Source organism: Vicia villosa, linkage group LG2 (assembly GCF_029867415.1).
Source record: "Vicia villosa cultivar HV-30 ecotype Madison, WI linkage group LG2, Vvil1.0, whole genome shotgun sequence".
Taxonomy (NCBI): Eukaryota; Viridiplantae; Streptophyta; class Magnoliopsida; order Fabales; family Fabaceae; genus Vicia; species Vicia villosa.
This window is the reverse complement of record NC_081181.1, coordinates 12,035,250-12,054,105: the sequence shown is the minus strand read 5'-3', so window position 1 is coordinate 12,054,105 and position 18,856 is coordinate 12,035,250. Positions and strand designations below refer to the sequence as shown.

Genomic DNA, 18,856 nt, shown 5'->3' with positions numbered 1-18,856 from the left:
CCACATTTGAAATAATCAGAACCACTATTTTAATTGATGCCCCTCAGTTTGGAGTAGGAAAGAGGCTAATTTAATTTCCTTTGATGTAAATTCTTAATTTCAAATCTTACAGATAGAAATTATTGACTCAAATCATAAATATAAATAAGACTATTGATTTGATATTTATTTACGTATTTAAACTGTGTCCACAAACATATGTAGTAAACAACATGGTCAACAAACTGCCAACAATTCCAGAACCATCAGGTTTTTCGAGGCTTTTATCTAGTTATTACTTGTTAGAGTGCACAAACTTGTTTTCACAATGTGAAATGGTAGTTACATTCCTTACGCCTGTAACCGACATGTAGGTCTTGTGCAATAACTCTTCCACAACAAATGTTAACTGCTACAAACTTTAACGCAATCTACTCAAAAGAGAATCAAATCATCTTCTATTGATGTATCATTCAACAAATTCTCCTCCTGATTGTGCTGGCGGCAACCATGTTTCATTTGACAGACAACAAAATGTAGCATAGAATAAGTTTCATCTGAATCAGGGTGTGTTTTATCGTGGGCAATAAATCTATGAAGGATCCCAGATATTTCAACAAAACTAAACCCAGGTGATTTTTTCACTCCTCTTCTTTCCATGGCTTCTCTCATGCTCTTTGCATCATCCCAACGTTTGACAACTGCATATACATTTGACAAGCCAATATATCTTCCATCATTGTTTGGATCTAGATCAATAAGCTTCCTGCCAACTGTTTCTGCAAGATCTAAATTTCTATGGTTAATACACCCACTAAAAAGAGCACCTAACATGGAAGCTGATGGTTCTATGGGCATTTGACAAATAAATTGGTATGCAGTGGTTAATTGACCTGCACGCGCCAGCACGTCTACCATGCAAGCATAGTGCTCACTTGTAGGTGTCATGCCACATTTAACAAGGCTCTCAAAGAAGTACCATGCTTCTTTAACTTGTCCTCCATGGGCACAGGCAGCCAACAAGCAGAGGTATGTGATCTCATCGGATCGGATGCCGAACATTTGCATTTCCTTAAACAATTTAAGAGATTCTTCCACTAACCCATGTGTGGCAAGACCTCCAATCATTGCATTCCAAATGAACACGTCAGTTTGACTCTTTGAGACGCCCCGAAATACAAACAAAGCCTCCTCTATTGCCCCACATTTAGCATACATGTCCACAAGAGAAGTTTGCAAGACCATTGTCATTGGTAAACAATTGTCAACAATATACTTGTGCATCATTCGCCCTTTTTCTAGAGCGCCAAGATGTGCACAAGCAGACAAGACACTCACCATAGTCACTTCATTGGCTTTGGGACCAACAGCCCGCATCTTTTCAAAGATGGCCATAGCTTCCCTGTACTCTCCAGCCTTCACATAACCATCAACCAAAGAGCTCCATGACCGAACATCCCTCTCCTGCATTGACTCAAAAACTTTCTGAGCCGAAGCCATTTCTCCACACTTGGCATAACCATCTAACATGGAATTCCATGAAACCAAATTTTTTCCTTGCATACTATCAAATACTTTATGAGCCCACATAATATTCCCGCAAGAAGCATACATGTGAATCAAAGAATTTTGGATAAATCTATCAGACTCGTGCCCAGTTTTTATAATTTGGGCATGCACAGATACACCACTTTCCTGTTTTGAAAGGCGTGCTGAGGCCTTCACGAGAAATGGGTATGTTAAGTAGTCTGGTGCAACCCCATGTCGCAGCATCTTTAGATAAATAAATAGGGAATGAATTGGATTTTTGCTATTTGAATAGCCTCTTATGATTGTATTCCAGCTAAAAATTGTTGGACTGGAAAGCTGGGAGAAAACCCTGTAGGAATAATCAATGTCGCCTGAATTGGACAGAGCAGAAAATGAAAGGATTTTGTACATAAACGAGTCTTCATGAGATAAACCAAAAGAGATCCCAATAGCATGAAGCTTCTTCAGCTCAAGCATTGATTTGCAATTACCAAGAAGGTTGAGCAGAGTTCCATTTATATCTGCAGTTTTACAAGACAGTGATCCACCAAGCATTTATCTTGTCACACCACCAAGTCAAACACTTTTAGTGTATGTATCATGAGCGAACACCTGACGAAAGCAACATAAACAGAATGTCAAATAGCAAAACCAGAATCAATTAAAACACCGTAAAGAAATTAGCTTAAATCAAACAGCCTAGTATGACACACGGATTATGAGAATGAATTCACTCTAAAGACATTTAATCAAACATGTAATATGCTTCATTTTCAAATTAAAGAAAAACAACATCCCTCAATTGAAACCCTTAAAACTAAACTGATGGATTATATCAAATTTCAACTTGTAATATAAACTACATATGAAAAAAGTGAGCAGAAAATAAGCTTATTATGAATCCATTTGTTTTACTATAGAAATGCATCTGAATTCATTCAAGTGCTATCAATTTCTTTCAGGCATTTCATCAAACAACTTGCAGGCAGAAGTCCAATCTTTGATACCAAAATTTTCTAAAAGATAACAACAATGAAACAATAAGTGATAGAAAAGGGCTGAAAAATAACAAAAGTAAATGAAGCCTAAAACTCAAATTATAAAACAAAATACCTACACAATACTGGTTTCATGTAGAGTAGTAATATCAATATCATTAATTCATAAACTTTGAGGTTTTGTATGAATTCATGAAATATGATGGTATTCAGAGGTATATATATTTTAATGTTTAGATTAATTAAAACTGGATGGAGTCAGCTCGTTGCTATTTATTCTTCTAAGTTCAAATCATGTCAAGAAAAACTAATTGTATAAGTTAATTGTAGTTATAAAATGAGTTTAAAGGTTCATATCGATTAAATTAAAACAATATTACAAATACAACCGATTAATATTTTTAAATTTACTGTGTCATATCAAAATTTTAATAGAATACACTTCTCTCATTTGTCATATGAAAAATATTTTACACTTCTTTTTTTCTCTTATAAAATTATAGTAATTGACACAAGTGTTATCATCCAAATTAAAACTTCTTTTAAAAAAAATCTTAAATACATATTACTTTAGTCCAATAATATTAATAAAATATAAGAATTTAATTTTATGTTTAATAACAAATATTAGTAGTTATTTTAATATATATTACTAATTTATAAATATCAATAATTTAGTTATATTAATACATAAAAATTTATTAAAATTTTTGTAATTGATAACGACAATGATAATAATTTGTTCATATTCAACTTAAATTGTACCAAACACAATTTGTACTGGTTGAAGAGTACATATGTGCATGCTGTCCCTGCAAAGGCGGGGAGATTCAGAGGCCTTAATATGTGTATATCACGTTTTGATGGTGAAGGCTTGCTCACGGCAGCGAGAAGTATTGTATGGTGGTATTTTAAGGTAGTTTGAGGGACCAACTCACGTGAGGTGAGAGACCCTGTTGATGATCGGCGATGCTTTGCGGGGTTTGGGTGCACATCATACCTCTTTACGAATTGCACGATGTCTTTTAGATCGTCGGCATGACTACACTTTTCCCCAGTTTTAAAAATCATATCATTGACCCATTGTTTACCCTGAATTTTGGTAAACAATCTATAGTCTCTTTATTAAAGATTACTTGCAGGATCAAGTAGAGAATCCTAGGACATAATGCCAAAGTCTTATCAATTTTATGTTTATTTATAGTGATGTAGATGCTTAGTTTAATTGAAAAATGCTTGTTGAAACTTAAGTTTTAAGGCTAAAACTAAGAAATTGACTAGAAAGTATAAATTGAAAAAGGGTAAAATGTTGACAAAGGAATTAATAAAGAAAAATCTTTAAATCTGCATTAAAAATAGAGTTGTTTGAAATTTGTAATATGTCATGCTTACATACATTTTTCAAATGATACTCTTTTCTCTCTTTGACGCGGGTATTTTGAGTTTCTTAAGAAATATAACAAATGTGGACCCCTACAACTGGAAACAAAAGCTACTTATATAGAGATCCTAAATAATCGTCTATAACGGCCGACTAAGCAAAATCTGCCACGTTTCCTGATTCATGCAAAATTTTGTCCCACAAGCTTCCTCGTGTCTTTGAAAACCCGTTTGTCTTAATTCACTTAAATCTATCTCGACTACGCTTCAATGAAGCAAGATAACTAAAAAAATTCTAAGTCCTTAGAACATTATGACTTCGACTCTCCAATAGGAAAGATTCGGCTGAGATCCATGGGCATTGTATTTCGACGACCCGAAATAAACGCAACAAACTTTCAGGTCGACTAAGACTCCTTCAACCAAAAAAAAAACAACATTCATACATCTGCTTGCAAGAGATTAGACCTTGTGCCTTGTCATATACATGTGTCAAAAATTACAAGGTAACACGTATGCCTCCAGGTTCCTTCCTATCTGATGGGAGAATACAACATCCATGAGTCACTGGTATGTGGCGCCAGGGTTCTTGAGGCCGAAGGGCATAACATTGTAGTAGTAGTTGTCGTGGTTTGACATGAAAGCTATTTTGGACGTATTTAGGGATCTATCCATATTTGATTGTATCCCGAGTAGGCGTCCATGAAACTTAACGTGTGGTAGACTGACGATAAGTCAATGAGACTATAGATGTTTGGTAGTGGTATAGATTCTAGGGATAGGCGATGCTCAGATCTGTGAAGTCTACACACACGCGCCATATATTATCGGCCTTTCGTACCATAAATACGTTGGCCATCCATGTGGGGTATTTTGTTTCAATGATGAATTTGGCATTGGATATTTTTTATTTTAGGAGTTGTCGCCACTCACATTGGCGGCTTGCATAGGCATGGAAATCCTGCATGGGGAAAATGCGTGACACATACTGCATGCATGCATGCATGGGGCTAGTGCGCTAGGCTTGTGGCTAGATGGGAATCTTGCATGTCTTGTCTTGTCCACTTTGTGTCTTTCACGTATTGAATATGTTGCATGCATGTATAACTTGTGTTCCTATTTATTCATATCATTCATACACAAATATTCACAAACATTTATTCACATCTAAAACATTCACAAAATCACTCAAAATATGGAATTCGTACCATAATACAAAATCAAAGCTCACGTAAATGGTGAGACCTACGAATGTGATACAACCGGCTTTCTATTTAGAAACACTGATTCTACACATTTTTGTCTAAATATAAGAGTTGTTTTCTCGTATCTGAAAAAGAAATTAGAGTCCAAACTTAAATAAACAGTCTCCCAAATTATCTACCAATATCCATTTTTTTCTGATAACAACTCAGTCAAGTTTTATCGATCAGGGATTTAAAATGACATAGAGGTTCAAAACATGTTTCGTAACAATGAGTATTCTGGTTACGTGAATATAGAGTTGTACATTATGCTGAAACAAATTGAACCGTCTAAGACTATTCAGTCTCAAGTTATTAATCTCGTTGTTGGCGATGAACAAGATGCCAAACATCTCGTTGAAAAATAAACCGACGTAGAATATGTGGTTGATGACTTGGTGAATCGTGATTCCGAAGATGAAGAACAAGTTCTAATACCTCATTCGCATGCGTACTCACCGCCAGCGCACTTCACAACCCTGAACTTTGGCGAGGATGAGCCATCGGTCGATATGTTCTACAACCCGTATATGAGGTTTGACGAGGAGTTAAAAAAGGGTGACAAATTTCATACAAATGAAGATTATATGCTAGCAATCAAAAATTGACACTTAGCAAACTGTGTTGAATACAATGTTGATCTATCGAATCCAGATAGATATGTCATTTTGTGAAAAAATCCAGTGTGGGTATAGACTGATGGCATCATTTAAAAAGAAATTTAATGCTTGGGTGATAGGTTCGATTTCTCAAGCCCACACTTGCGTTAACACCAATATGGTGCAAAATCATCGAAAACTAAGCCATGATATGATATGCCATACCATATTACCTCTCGTAGATGCTGACCTGTCACTGAAGGTCAAGACGATTATCTCCCATTGCGTTTATGTGATCAAATATAGATTGTCGTACAAAAAGGCTTGGTTAGCGAAAACCAAGGCAATTGAAATGGTTTACGCTATATGAGAAGAATCCTACAAACAACTTCCACGCTACTTGGCTGCACTTCAATTATATTCATCTTGGACGGTTTCTATAATGGAGACCTTGCCTGCACAATCCCCATACGGAACTCATCTCGAAGGTAATGAAATATTCCATAGACTTTTCTGGGCGTTTCGACCCTGCATCATCGAATTTGCTTTTTGCAAACTGATTATTCAAATTGATGGAACTTGGTTGTACGGGAAATACAAAGGAACATTACTAATGTTAGTCGCACAAGATGGAAACAATAATATTTTCCCCATGGCATTTTCTCTAGTAGAAGGAGAAACAATTGCTGCTTGGAGTTACTTTCTCAAGAATCCCCGAGCTAAAGTTGCTCCACAACCTGTTTTTGTTTTATTTCTGACAGGCACGCTTCTATTGACAGTGCATACAACAATCCGAAAAATGGTTGGCACGACCCCCCATCTACGCATGTCTACTGCATTAGGCATATTGCATAAAATTTTATGCGGGAGATCAAAGATAAATTTTTGAAGAACAATTTGGTGAATGTGGGGTATGCCTTAAACAACCAGGATTCTAATACTACCTCCGCGAAATAACATTGTCAAATACCAATGCGGGGAGGTGGATTGATTATCTTGACAGAGAGAAGTGGACTAGGTCGTACGATAATGGGGGGAGGTGGGGCCACATTATAACACCCCCTTTCTAACCCCAAATATATCATACAATCAAATAGAGTAAGCATGCATAAAGGAAAAAGGGCGTCACATGTTATTTTCATCACAATGAAAACCTAAAATAAAACATCCAATATTCTTAATATGTAGAGATCATATTTGTAACACAAATGTATATCTCATGCTTTCATACATTATGCATAAACGCTTGCGGAAAAACAATTGAATTGCTATTAAAAGATTCAAAGAATATATCCCATACTATATTCATCTACCAAATCCAAATTAACATTAAAATCCACATACTAATTTGAAATCCACAATCTTGGCCACATAGCCTTAAAACAACATATCCGAGATCTCAAACAAATACATTCGAATATCCAACAAAACATATGAAATAACAATATCCAAACATAAGCATAAGTATAAAGAAAATCCCCCCAAGTGTTACATGATCAGAGCATATGACTCGCTACCTAATCCAATAACAAACTCAGGAGCTCCTCGGCTAAATCCTCGGACAAGCTACTACTCGTCGGAACCTGCACGTTATCAACAAAGGATAACATTCAAACAGAAGGGTGAGAATTCAACTTCTTATAGAAAACATAATAATGGAAAATGCAAACATAAACAAGCGTACATTTTACTATTCATCACACTTCTCAATTAAGCAATTCACATATCATATACCAATCATCACTCCAAAACAAATCACATACAAGGCAATCACATAACACACAATGTGACTCGAAATGCAACAAATTTGACTTAATGCATGTGGTACCCAATGTGAATCCAATGTTTCACTGCTTTTCGATTCAATGTTTAGAATCCAAGCCACGCTCCCGATCCGGACAAGATCAAAGCCAATACGCCTATCTCCAATTAAGGATCACGTCTTCTACGCCTATTTCCATTCAAGGATCAACGTATCTTACCATGTGAACCCAAGTTTCACCGCTTCCACCATAGAGCTGACCATGCTATGAATGTATGTACAAATACCAACAATTTATGCAATTAAGATTATCTCATCAGTCTTAACTTACCGCATATCACCATAATCCAACTCTATGAATTATCCGCCAATTATACACAAAATTCACAACACAATTAACAATTGCAACAAGGCATAACAACCATCATATATCCAATCGCATACATCATGATTACATCTACACAAAGTGTTCCAACAATTGCTATACATCTCATACTAACATAACGCACATAAGACAATTACATGTCATTCCATATAATAACATCACAATTAATCAATCAAGTGCATTTAAATCCTATACTATCATATAGAATATCACGATAGCTTTCTAACGCTTCGAACGGCACATAAAACGGAGCTACAGATCAAAAGTTATGACATTTCAAAGTTTGGAAAATGTTTTGTAAAACAGGGTCCGCTCAGCGAAGGGGTCCAGAAGCGAACTCCAAACAAGTTCCGCTTAGCGGAGTGCTAGCGAGACCAGGCAGAGATTTTTAACTTTCACAGCTCCGCTCAGCGGGGCCTGCGATTTTCTGAAAAATTCAACAATACTCAGAACTGCGAAAATCACATCCTACCACTCCAAATCACTTCCAAACATCAATAAACATCAAATACAACCAGTATTAATCATCATTGAACAACATATATCATTAAAATCATGTTAAATCATGTAAATCCATAGAAATAGCATAGAAATTAGGGTTCATACATTTCTCATGAAATAGCAAAGAACGAAGAGATTCACACAACACATACATTACCCAATCATAGATTCTACAAGAACTTGTATTCAAACCCTTACCTCTTGAATTTCTCCTTCTAACTTCAAGAAATCTACAATCCTCTTCTCTTATCTCTTCTACTCTTTTGCCTCTTTTCTCTTCTCTACTTTTCTTTCTATCTTTCTATCTAATTTAGGTTAACTCATAAAATTCTCTTCTAACTCTCATGATCTCATTGGGCTTAACCCATCCACTATTCTCATTTCTAGTTCCCATTAAGCCCAATAGCTAATTCTAATAAAATTCTACCATTTATTAATTAGCTAAATAACATATTACCACAAAATCAAATAATTATTACTTAAACAATAATTAAATAAACACATAAACAATACCAATTATCAAATAATCCTAATTAAATAAAATCTAATAAAAATAGAGTGTTACACACATGACAACAAATCTTGTGGAATCGATGAACGACGTCTTCAAGGGCATACGAAACCTACTTGTAACCGCTTTGGTGAGTGCAACCTATTTTCGGATGGCAACATTATTCGCGACAAGAGGTAAGCAGTGGAATGCAGTGTTATAGACACAACAGGTGTACAACGATATCTGCATGAAATTTGTGCAACAAGAATCAGACAAAGCCAACACCCATTGAGTTACAGAATTCGAACGCCATGGCCACACTTTTAGTGTCAAAGAAACAATTGACCACAACCAGGGGCTGCCAAGACAAGAGTATCAGGTTCTAATACTAGATCGTTGTAGCGACTGCGCCCAATTTCAAGCCTATCGTATGCCTTGCTCTCATGTTACTGCAGCTTGTTCACATACTCACTTTGATGCATTATCACTTGTATCTCCAATTTACAAGGTTGCAATGTTGCTCAGTGTATACAACAATTACTTTCCAGTGGTAGCAATGGAGGCATATTGGCTAGTGTATGACGAGGAAGTTGTTTGGCATAACGGTTCAATGCGGAGAAATAAAAATGGTCGACCAAACAACAAGGGTATTAGAACCGAAATGGGCGTCGCTGATAAAATGCAAAGAAAGTGTAGTATATGTCGCCAGGTCGGACATAATAAAAATAAGTGTCTCAATCGTGGATCTAATTCCACAACATAGTTTTTATTCAAAAGTCAGATGAGTTCCAACATGGAGACGTCTATAAGACTTAAACAACAATAAGAACAAGACTAAAATATAATAACAGCGATTAAAATAACAACACGAAGACTAAAACAACAACACGAACAACCATTAAAATCTAAGAAATTACAACAGTCAAAAAATTTCATCGGATCCATGCATCATTTGAATGGCATCAATGTTGTTTTCCACTTCATCCCATAAATATTCTATTTATCCGGTCTCAAGTGAGGTATTTGTTCTAAGCCTCTGAATTCTTCTGATGACTTCGCCAAATTTGTACTTCCCCTCTAACCAAGCCCCTAAATATTAATATACTCGCCGATGCAAGTGGCGACTTGGTCATTATTTGAGTGTGGTCGCCACCCTAGACGGCGACAATGTGAAAAATTATTGAAAAAAAAGACCATTTAAGTAATTTTTTGAAATACTTAATTATTTTTAAAAAAATCGCAACAAGACACCAACTTCACCTGACATCAACATCGTTAAGTTTGATTTGATGTTTGTTTCAATGAACTTTGTATAAACTTAAAAAAAGATATCAACATGCTATTATTAAAAAAAATTAATTTATAAATCCATATCACATGAATATTTCAATATTTTTGAGAAGGATTCAAGAGTGACCAACAACATATATTTGAGAATATTTTGTTTAAACACATGTTTAGAGTTTTATAAAAAAAATATTTAACATGCTCAAAATTAAATAAATCTATATTTAATTCATTCCATGTTTAAAAATTTCAAATTTTTTAAAAAAATTATTATAAATTTTCAAACATACTTGAATACAAAAACTCAAAATTTTAAAAAATTTTAAAAGCTTCAATACAATTATATAATTTTATTTCAGTTGAACCAAAAATGCACATGAAATGAAAGTTTGTTGTCTGCAAAATACCACTTTTCTATGAAGAAGAAAATAAATAGTTGATAATTTCGTTTGAAAATATTATATAATTCAAAATTTAATAAATTTTGTTAAAGTTTTTTTTAATGAAATAATTACACATTCAACAAATCGTAGCCGTTAAATATTTATTGAATTTTAACTTTTATTTTAATTATTTATAAAATAATATATGTGAATGGTTGTGATGTGTAAATTTACATTGATATGATCCATTAAATCCATTTTTTTTACGAAAAATTCAAATAAGATTTTTTTTTCAAATAATCTTGAAATAAGATTATTTCAAGATTTAATACATATCGCTAACATGACTCCATGACACATAATTAAACAAACAAAACAAAAAATTGCAACAACAATAAAAAACAAACAAAACAAACTTACAGAAATCCGCAAATGCCGACCGTTGATCATTTGTGGGACCCACCGCAATGAACCGGTGCTCCGAATCGGAGCGTCTATTCTACTGGACCCCACTCCCAGACCTTTTTTCGCAGAACTTTTTTTCTTTCATTTCAATTTTGATTTCGTTGCCGTTTTCTCTTTTTTATTCTTTTATTTTAAACAAAAAAAACAATTATTATATATTATATTATATAATATTCCGTAAGATTGATTCTTCGATTCGATCATTCTTCGTTTTCTATTCACTCTTTTTCTTCTTCTTCCTAATTCCAATGGAGAACGACACCGCCACCACCACCGCCACCGTCAACGGCACCGGAAATACGGCCAAAGTAGTTTCGAGCGGCGGCGGCGGAGGAGTAGGAGTCAAATCCAACAATCAAATCCGTGAAGAAGAACATTCCAATTTGAACGGCGAGGAAAACATACCAGAGAAAATGGAAGAGAAAGAAGAAGAAGATGAAGACAAAGAGGAACAACAACCACAACAACCTACTGGATCTGAAACCGCCGCTCAACAACCTTCCAGAACCCCTTTCAGTAATCTCAGCCAAGTCGATGCTGACCTCGCCCTCGCCAGAACTCTTCAAGAGCAGGTTAGGTTTCTCTCTTCTTCTCATTTCTATTATCACTTCTTTTGTTTTTGTTTATTCCTTAATTAATTTTGATAGTGAAGTGAATTATAACTTTTTAGGATTCATTAACTAACCTTAGATTATTATTTCATAATCATTTTCTGTAACCTAATATTGCTTTAATTAAATTATGAAAAATAAGTTCAAAAAAATATATGAAAAATATCATAAGCTATTTTTCTTTTAATTTTATGATTGAATAGGAAAGGGCATACATGATGCTGAGAATGAATAATGATGGAAGTGACTACGGAAGTTGGGAGGGTGGGAGTTATTTGCATGACGATGGAGATGATTTTGATGATCTGCACGATGGAACTGATGTAGACGAGGAGGATGAGGATGACCAGGATGACGATAATGAGGAATATGAAGATGAAGATGTATTTGATGTTCATGCTCATGCTAGTGCTGGAGAGCATGATAATGCCACTATTGAATTTGACCCGGAGATGTTTTCAAGTGATGAAGCCTATGCAAGAGCATTACAGGAGGCTGAAGAGAGGGAGATGGCAGCTAGACTGTTGGCACTCGCTGGGATACATGATCGTAAGTTTTCTTTCTTTGCTATGAGTGTAAGTTTGGTGAAATTATGTCTTTTGTTTTCAAACTATCCAGTTAGAATCTCTAGTTTCGTTTTCAATTGCAGAGGACGCTGAGGACATGGAGGAACATGGTGCTAATTCTCAGGTAAATGTTTCTATTTTATGTTTATCGTTTTCACGCACACTCGTGGACTATCATCTGTAGATTCTGTATATTTACACTCCTGTGCACTTTGGAAAACGAACATTTTATAGGCGTGAAATCTCTACCATATTATTAGGGGAATATTTCATGGTTATTAAGAAAATAATACATGCAAGTGTAACTAGATATTTTATTTTGTTGTGAACATAATGTGGTCCTATTAAAAAATTGTTGTAATACTAACATTCTTTTCCTTTGAAACTTCGTTACTATCCCTTAGCTTATTTCAGTTATATCTATTGCACTTGATACATATAAGATGAAATTCATGTAAGATTTTTTTTTAATGGTTGTTGTGCTGTGTTTGAGGTTGTTCATTATTAATTGTAAGAAACATAGTCCTAAGCTGAACGCAAACATCAATAACTCTGTAACAACAACAGTCTAAGAATCAATTATGTTTAAGCCTCTAAGTGGATGATGTCCTAGCTGCAGCCTGCAGAGGGTGTGAAGGGCGGCTGAAAATGAAGTAAAAAAGAAAAACAGTCCGAACAAAATACCAATAACTCTGTAACAACAGTCTAAGAATCAATTATGTTTAGGCCTCTGAGTGGATGATGTCCTAGCTGCAGCCTGCAGAGGATGTGAAGGGTGGCTGAAAATGATATAAAAAATAAACAGTCCAAACAAAATACCAAGAGAGAATAGAGGGATGCCAGGTTGAAAAATGAGGGCAGAGATCCGAAAAAATTAGAAGAAATTGGAAGGGTGTTTTACAAGAAAGAGATAGAGAGCCAGACAGTCTGTTTTGCCACTAAGACGATTCACATGAAAACTGGAAAAGGGGTAGGGACACATGAACAATCAACATGCCAGAGTAGTGGTGTTGTGTGAATAAAACTTTGAGCAGTGTTTCCGATCCTATAGCAGATGTTACATGTAAGATATGCTCTAGTAACAGACATGTGTGGGTAGCCCAATAGCAGGTATACGATTCACTCTAGTTCTATATTAGAATTTTGGCCTAATACTACTCCAAAAGCTAGCTCAAGTGGCGAGGATTGTGTGCACATTATAGAGTATTTTGGTCATATAACAGAGTAGACAGCAAGCAATGAACATGTAGAAGATTATGGATGAAGTTGTGTGAGACTGTAAATAATTGTTTCTCATTGTGGGTGCCACCCATGCTTCAACAGCAGCACTAATAATGCATGCTATTTATAACTCTGGTTCCCTACCGACATGGGTCAAAAACTGAAGATAAAATACTACTATCACTTCATTTTGGTGTTTGAAAATAGGTTATTAGAAAATATAATAACGTGAAGTTTGAGGCCGTATTGATAATATCTCTGGATCAACAAAGTATCTGAATTTAATTTCTTCCATTGCTAGTAAAAAACTTCTCTTGCAGATATCTTCTTAATGTTAAAGGTATTGTGTTATTGTAATGACATAATCATCAAGCTGGAGTGATATACTTTATTTTGGCATAATAGAATTGAATTATGCACCTCAGTTACTAATGTTAACTCAACTCAATTCTATGAGTACTTATTGTTACCCTCTAATTCTGCAGGATGCTTGGGAGGATGTCGATCCAGATGAACTCTCATATGAGGTAAATTTGATCAATATCAAAGTTTATATTGCACTTCCTACTCTCTGTTGGTTTCTCTCTCATGTTTTAAAAATATGCTTCAATTATTTTAGGAGCTCCTGGCATTAGGTGAGGTAGTAGGAACTGAGAGCAGAGGTCTTTCGACTGATACTATTGCCGGTTTGCCTTCAGTCAACTATAAGACGGGGAGTGATCAACACGGGAGCAATGATTCGTATGTCAAAATACTGCTCTTTCTATCGTTAACTGTCTATGATCATGATAATATATACATTATTGCCTGATTTTTGTATCCCTTTTAGGTGTGTCATTTGCCGGGTGGACTATGAGGATGATGAGTCCTTGACACTTCTTTCCTGCAAACATCTGTACCATCCTGAGTGCATTAACAATTGGTTGAAAATAAACAAGGTATGTTCATACATGACAAGCTTCTCCTCCCCTCCCAATCATTTACGATTATCTCCCCATACACGAGGTCTTAGTTCAAGTTCCTAGTGTAAGTTTGAATGGGTCCATTAGGCCCCTCTTAAACAGTTATATGCATCTGGTTGAATAATGCTTCTATGCCTAACCGGTTCAACCCTGTCTCATAAAAAGTGTCACATTTGCACTTTTTCTCTGTCTCTAAACAACTGTTACTTTAGAACACCAATGGAATATTTATTATTTTTTTCTCCACTAATATACTCTTATTTATTGAATTTCACTCCACTAACTACCATTAATAGAGTGTTTTAGCAAATGATACTAATTTTACTATTGAAATCAACTAATCATTTCCTTAAAATCTGCGCACAACACGAAAGTGGCATTTAATCCAAGACAAATGGAATAAATGGTGCATAAGTGTTATTTTGTGCTGTTAGCATTGTTCTGCTAGCGAAGTCCTTAAAATAGCTTGAGTAGAACTTGGATTGCACTATATATCATTTTCTGTCTTGCTTTATATCTTTCACTCGCAACCTAAATTTACAATACATAGATATGATTTGAAACTTATCAAAGTATCAATCTGAAGCTCCTTAAGGCTATAGTTTATATAACACCAAGTATCATTTCCAGTTCCTAACACCTTTGTTTTTTTAAATGGAAAGTGTTACCAGTTGTTAGAGTGGGGAGTTGAACCCATGAACTCCTTATCACGCCTCGGATCCTAATACTTCTGATTTAGTCTGTTTTGTAGACCCTTTCTGTCTAAACAATATCATCTTGCTATTCGTTAATTTGCATACTATGATATAGCTTCTTTAAATCTATTGTCAAATATCTTCATTATTTGCTGTCTTGATTTTTCTATTCATGATTTATTTTACAACTTTTTTAACCTCCACTAGCAGTCCTCTCAGATTCTATTGCTATGTTTCAAATCTCATTATTTCCTAAACTTTAAAACTGCGCATTTGATATTCTAAGATATTTAAGAAGTTGGCATGGAGTTTAAAACATTTCACCGGTTGGTAAATATTAATTTCACCCATTATTTATTATTTATACACTGAGCAATTAAGGGCTAGATAGTGCTGCACATTACACTAAAACAATTAATTTATCAACGGCAGAATAGCTTAACTTTAAAGGGAGCTTTAGCCTTAATTAGTCAAAATTTGAATTTTAAGAAGGATATGAAATAAGAAAGAAATCGAATGAAAAAGCTTACAAGTAAAAGATCTTGAACGATCTCTAGTCCAAATGGGGCATTAGAGCAATAGAACAATGACAGAATTAAAGGAGGCCAGTTATAAAAAATGTAGGATTCTTGGCTGTCAAGAAACCAGCTACTGAATCAGCTCAACTTTGTTAGTTTTTTTATCACTTAGCTGCCTACTCTAGCAAACTTTCTTTTGGTTTTAAATATGAAAAAAAAATTTGAAGGCCCAGGTTACAAATCTCAACCAACAGAAAAAACAACTCAGATTCTAGTTGGTGAAGGAATTGAAGCACGGATGATTGTATTGTACCATATTTTTTACGACATGCTTTTTTACTCTGCCATAGTTCTTGACGCATGAATGTCTCTTTTTTCTGATATAGATATCTGGTTCTCCACCTGTTTAGATTGTCTCATTTACAAAATCTAACAGCAACGCCCGTCAACATTTATTAATCCCTTCCTGAATAGGTTGTTTTAAGAGCTATTTGCACCGGAGAAGTTGTTATATATCAATTTGTTCTTTGTTTGCAGGTTTGCCCTGTTTGCAGTACAGAGGTATCTGCTTCGGGAAGCAACTTGTAGGGAGAACGACGGTTATTTGTTTCAAATTGAAGAAAATTCGTGCAAGTTGAGAGCTATTATCCCAAATTATAAAAGCATTGCCATCATGTATATCCAGCTCCTTGGTTTTGATTTCAACATGTAACTTTGGGAATCAGTTGTCTAGATTTTCTTACTTTAATGGAATGACTGGCATTATTAGTGGTCAGGTATGATGACAGCAGGAATCAGAACTACGTTTGGTTGTTCAAAATTCAGATTTATCATCTCTTTTTTCTTTTAAAGAACCCTTTATTTTTGGGAATGTGACGAGGGCACAAATTTTAAAATCAAGTCTCAGAAACATAAAATGGTGTATGTGATCATTTCCATTTGTAGTCATCCTTGGTTAGATCTTAACATTCTTGATTATCTACAAATTTGTTGTGTACAAAAATGAACTAAACATAAATAAATGTCATGTCAACCTATGAAAACTTCCATGTAAAATAATCTACGCTAATGTGGCTTTTTAAAAGTGGTAGAAAGTATTTGACACTCATCATAAATGGTTACATGAAGCATTATCGTACTACTAAGAAAGGACAACCTTATTTTGAAGTTTAATGCTAATTTGCGTGTGTTCGGTTCTATGGCCAAAAAAATTAATTTTGAGAGAATTGATTATACATAACTGATTTTAATTAAAATTAAGTTTAATATAAAGTGGTTTATGTTTTGGTATATTCACAACTAAAGTGATTTATATAAAAAATGTTTGGATATTTTTATTAAAATTGCTTTTGGGTGTGCAAATGACTAAAAAGGGTTTTAAAAATAAATCATTCAAATAAAAGTTCAAATACAATTCCTTGTTAAATATGAAGTACTTAAATCAAACTAGTAGAAAATATAATATAAAGTGCAATATAAATTTGAAACATAATACGATTTTAATTATAATTCTATAATTTGACCACAAATCGAATCACTAACATGATTCATTTTTTATGAAGAAGCTATATTTAAATTTTAAGATGAATCTAAGTGAATCGGTCTACGATAATCGTCGTGATCAAAGCCTATATCTTCATCTTCATAACGATGGGAATCAAAATCCATTTTGACATTCCTTCAGATAAAGTTGTGTATAGCCATTGTAGCAACAACTATTTCAACTTGTCTTGATTGAGAATTTAGGCATGCGGCGTAAAATTGCAAACCTATTCTTCCATACGCCAAAAGTTCTTTCTGTTGTGCACCTTTAACTTGAATGATAATAATTGAATATCTCATTGTGATTATCAAACCCGTGAGACCGTCTAAAATCAGGAAGATGATAACCTTCACATCTATATGGATCAAGATATTCCATTGGTGTTGGATAACTTACATCCACCAAATAATACATACCTGATAAAAAATAAAACTATAAATCATGATAAGTAATATTAATAAGTTGTAAAGAATAATATTCAAACCTGGAGGTGGAGGAGGATGTGGAAAATTAAGATTAGCATTTGTGAGAGCTTACCTTCCCATCCAGCTAATATAAAAGTAAAACACAAAATATTCTGTTGTGAAAAACGATGTCAAGAACAAAATATAATAGGAATTAGGGAAGATAAGAAGAACAAGAACACAAGAATTGGTTATAACTATTATTCTTTTACTTTCTCTTAAAACAAGATTACAAGTTTACAAGAATAACAAATAACATCTCTCACCCTAAATTAGGATTTGCAACTTAGTAATGATGAGAGACTGATATGCTATTTATAATAAAACCTAACATACTAACTAATGGGCTTTTTTAGCAAGGTCCATTACACAAGCCAACTTAATACACAAGCTAACTTAACAAATTAAGGTTTAAACACCAAAACCTAATTTAACATGCTAACAACCTTAGCATCTTCGACATCTGCATGCTAGACCCATCTTCGACTACAACATGCACACTTCGACACCAGCATGTGAACAACCTTCGACTTCATGCTTAACTCTATCGAACTGTCGAACCAAAAAGCTACCTTTCGACCATACTAGAGTTCGATCCAATATCTCACATGTTTCAATCGCATACGACCATTACATTTTGTGTAGGATATCCTTTTCTTCTAATGGATTTAATTTGATCACAGACACTAACCACACATGGAATGTGTGTACCATCAATTGCTCCTATGATATTTTTAAAAAATGGCCAATATCGTTTATCATTTCTAATTTTTGAATGATTATCATGGAACAAAGGATCTTGAGGTTTAATATATTCCATGGACAAACTCAAGCAAACAAATAAAACTTCATGAAAATGTCTATTTACAATTTCTCTCGAGTGTTGAAATCTTTCTTGAATCATTCTATTACCCACCCCGTGTCCAACTACAACTAAGAACATTGCAACCATCTCCTCAACTCCTATGTGATTAGCATGCTTTAAAACATGATCAACTAATTTATTGCAAAGTTTATGAAAAATATGTTTTTTCATTCTAAACATCTCATAACAACGAGTGGGATTCCCTTGTAATATTTCTTTTACCCATGTATGTCATGTTAGTTCACCAGTTCTACACGGCAAGGAAATGTACGTTTGCGGCAGGAAGTTTCAGAAAGCCAAACATGCTGGAATTGCTTTTAAGGGACCATAATTGATTTTGGTGCTTTCTAACGTGTAACCAACACAGACTTAGTAATTGAAAGGAACGTTAAGAGGCTCACATTG

General features: G+C 34.5%; 2 protein-coding genes across 7 annotated transcripts; one reads left to right on the top strand and one right to left on the bottom strand.

The window, feature by feature from the left end:
* Positions 1 to 139: 139 nt before the first annotated feature.
* LOC131649184 (pentatricopeptide repeat-containing protein At5g08305-like) lies at positions 140 to 2,817 on the bottom strand. Of its 4 annotated transcripts, XM_058918941.1 has the most exons (3): positions 2,623 to 2,817; positions 873 to 2,121; positions 140 to 758 (listed from the first exon to the last, which is right to left on the bottom strand). In XM_058918941.1, the coding sequence occupies exons 2-3, from the start codon at positions 2,062 to 2,064 to the stop codon at positions 415 to 417; spliced, it is 1,536 nt and encodes a 511-aa protein (XP_058774924.1). In that variant the 5' UTR covers positions 2,065 to 2,121; positions 2,623 to 2,817; the 3' UTR covers positions 140 to 414. The 4 variants fall into 4 exon arrangements, with proteins under 4 accessions (XP_058774924.1, XP_058774921.1, XP_058774922.1 ...); XM_058918938.1 differs by having other exon boundaries at positions 140 to 2,121; positions 2,623 to 2,816; XM_058918939.1 differs by having other exon boundaries at positions 140 to 2,121; positions 2,627 to 2,816.
* Positions 2,818 to 11,187: 8,370 nt separating this feature from the next.
* On the top strand, positions 11,188 to 16,545 carry LOC131649183 (E3 ubiquitin ligase BIG BROTHER-related-like). 3 transcript variants are annotated; one of them, XM_058918935.1, is made up of 7 exons: positions 11,188 to 11,578; positions 11,821 to 12,166; positions 12,240 to 12,307; positions 13,890 to 13,931; positions 14,024 to 14,145; positions 14,234 to 14,342; positions 16,117 to 16,545. In XM_058918935.1, the coding sequence occupies exons 1-7, from the start codon at positions 11,255 to 11,257 to the stop codon at positions 16,165 to 16,167; spliced, it is 1,062 nt and encodes a 353-aa protein (XP_058774918.1). In that variant the 5' UTR covers positions 11,188 to 11,254; the 3' UTR covers positions 16,168 to 16,545. The 3 variants fall into 3 exon arrangements, with proteins under 3 accessions (XP_058774918.1, XP_058774920.1, XP_058774919.1); XM_058918937.1 differs by having other exon boundaries at positions 11,190 to 11,578; positions 12,267 to 12,307; XM_058918936.1 differs by having other exon boundaries at positions 11,190 to 11,578; positions 12,249 to 12,307.
* The last annotated feature ends 2,311 nt before the right edge of the window (positions 16,546 to 18,856 follow it).

Excerpts from the sequence above, each read along its gene's own strand:
- LOC131649184 (XM_058918938.1), bottom strand. The coding sequence starts at position 2,064 with ATGCTTGGTGGATCACTGTCTTGTAAAACTGCAGATATAAATGGAACT.
- LOC131649183 (XM_058918935.1), top strand. The coding sequence starts at position 11,255 with ATGGAGAACGACACCGCCACCACCACCGCCACCGTCAACGGCACCGGA. Across the intron at positions 11,579-11,820 it reads CCAGAACTCTTCAAGAGCAG|GAAAGGGCATACATGATGCT; the intron begins GTTAGGTTTCTC and ends ATGATTGAATAG. Across the intron at positions 12,308-13,889 it reads AACATGGTGCTAATTCTCAG|GATGCTTGGGAGGATGTCGA; the intron begins GTAAATGTTTCT and ends CTAATTCTGCAG.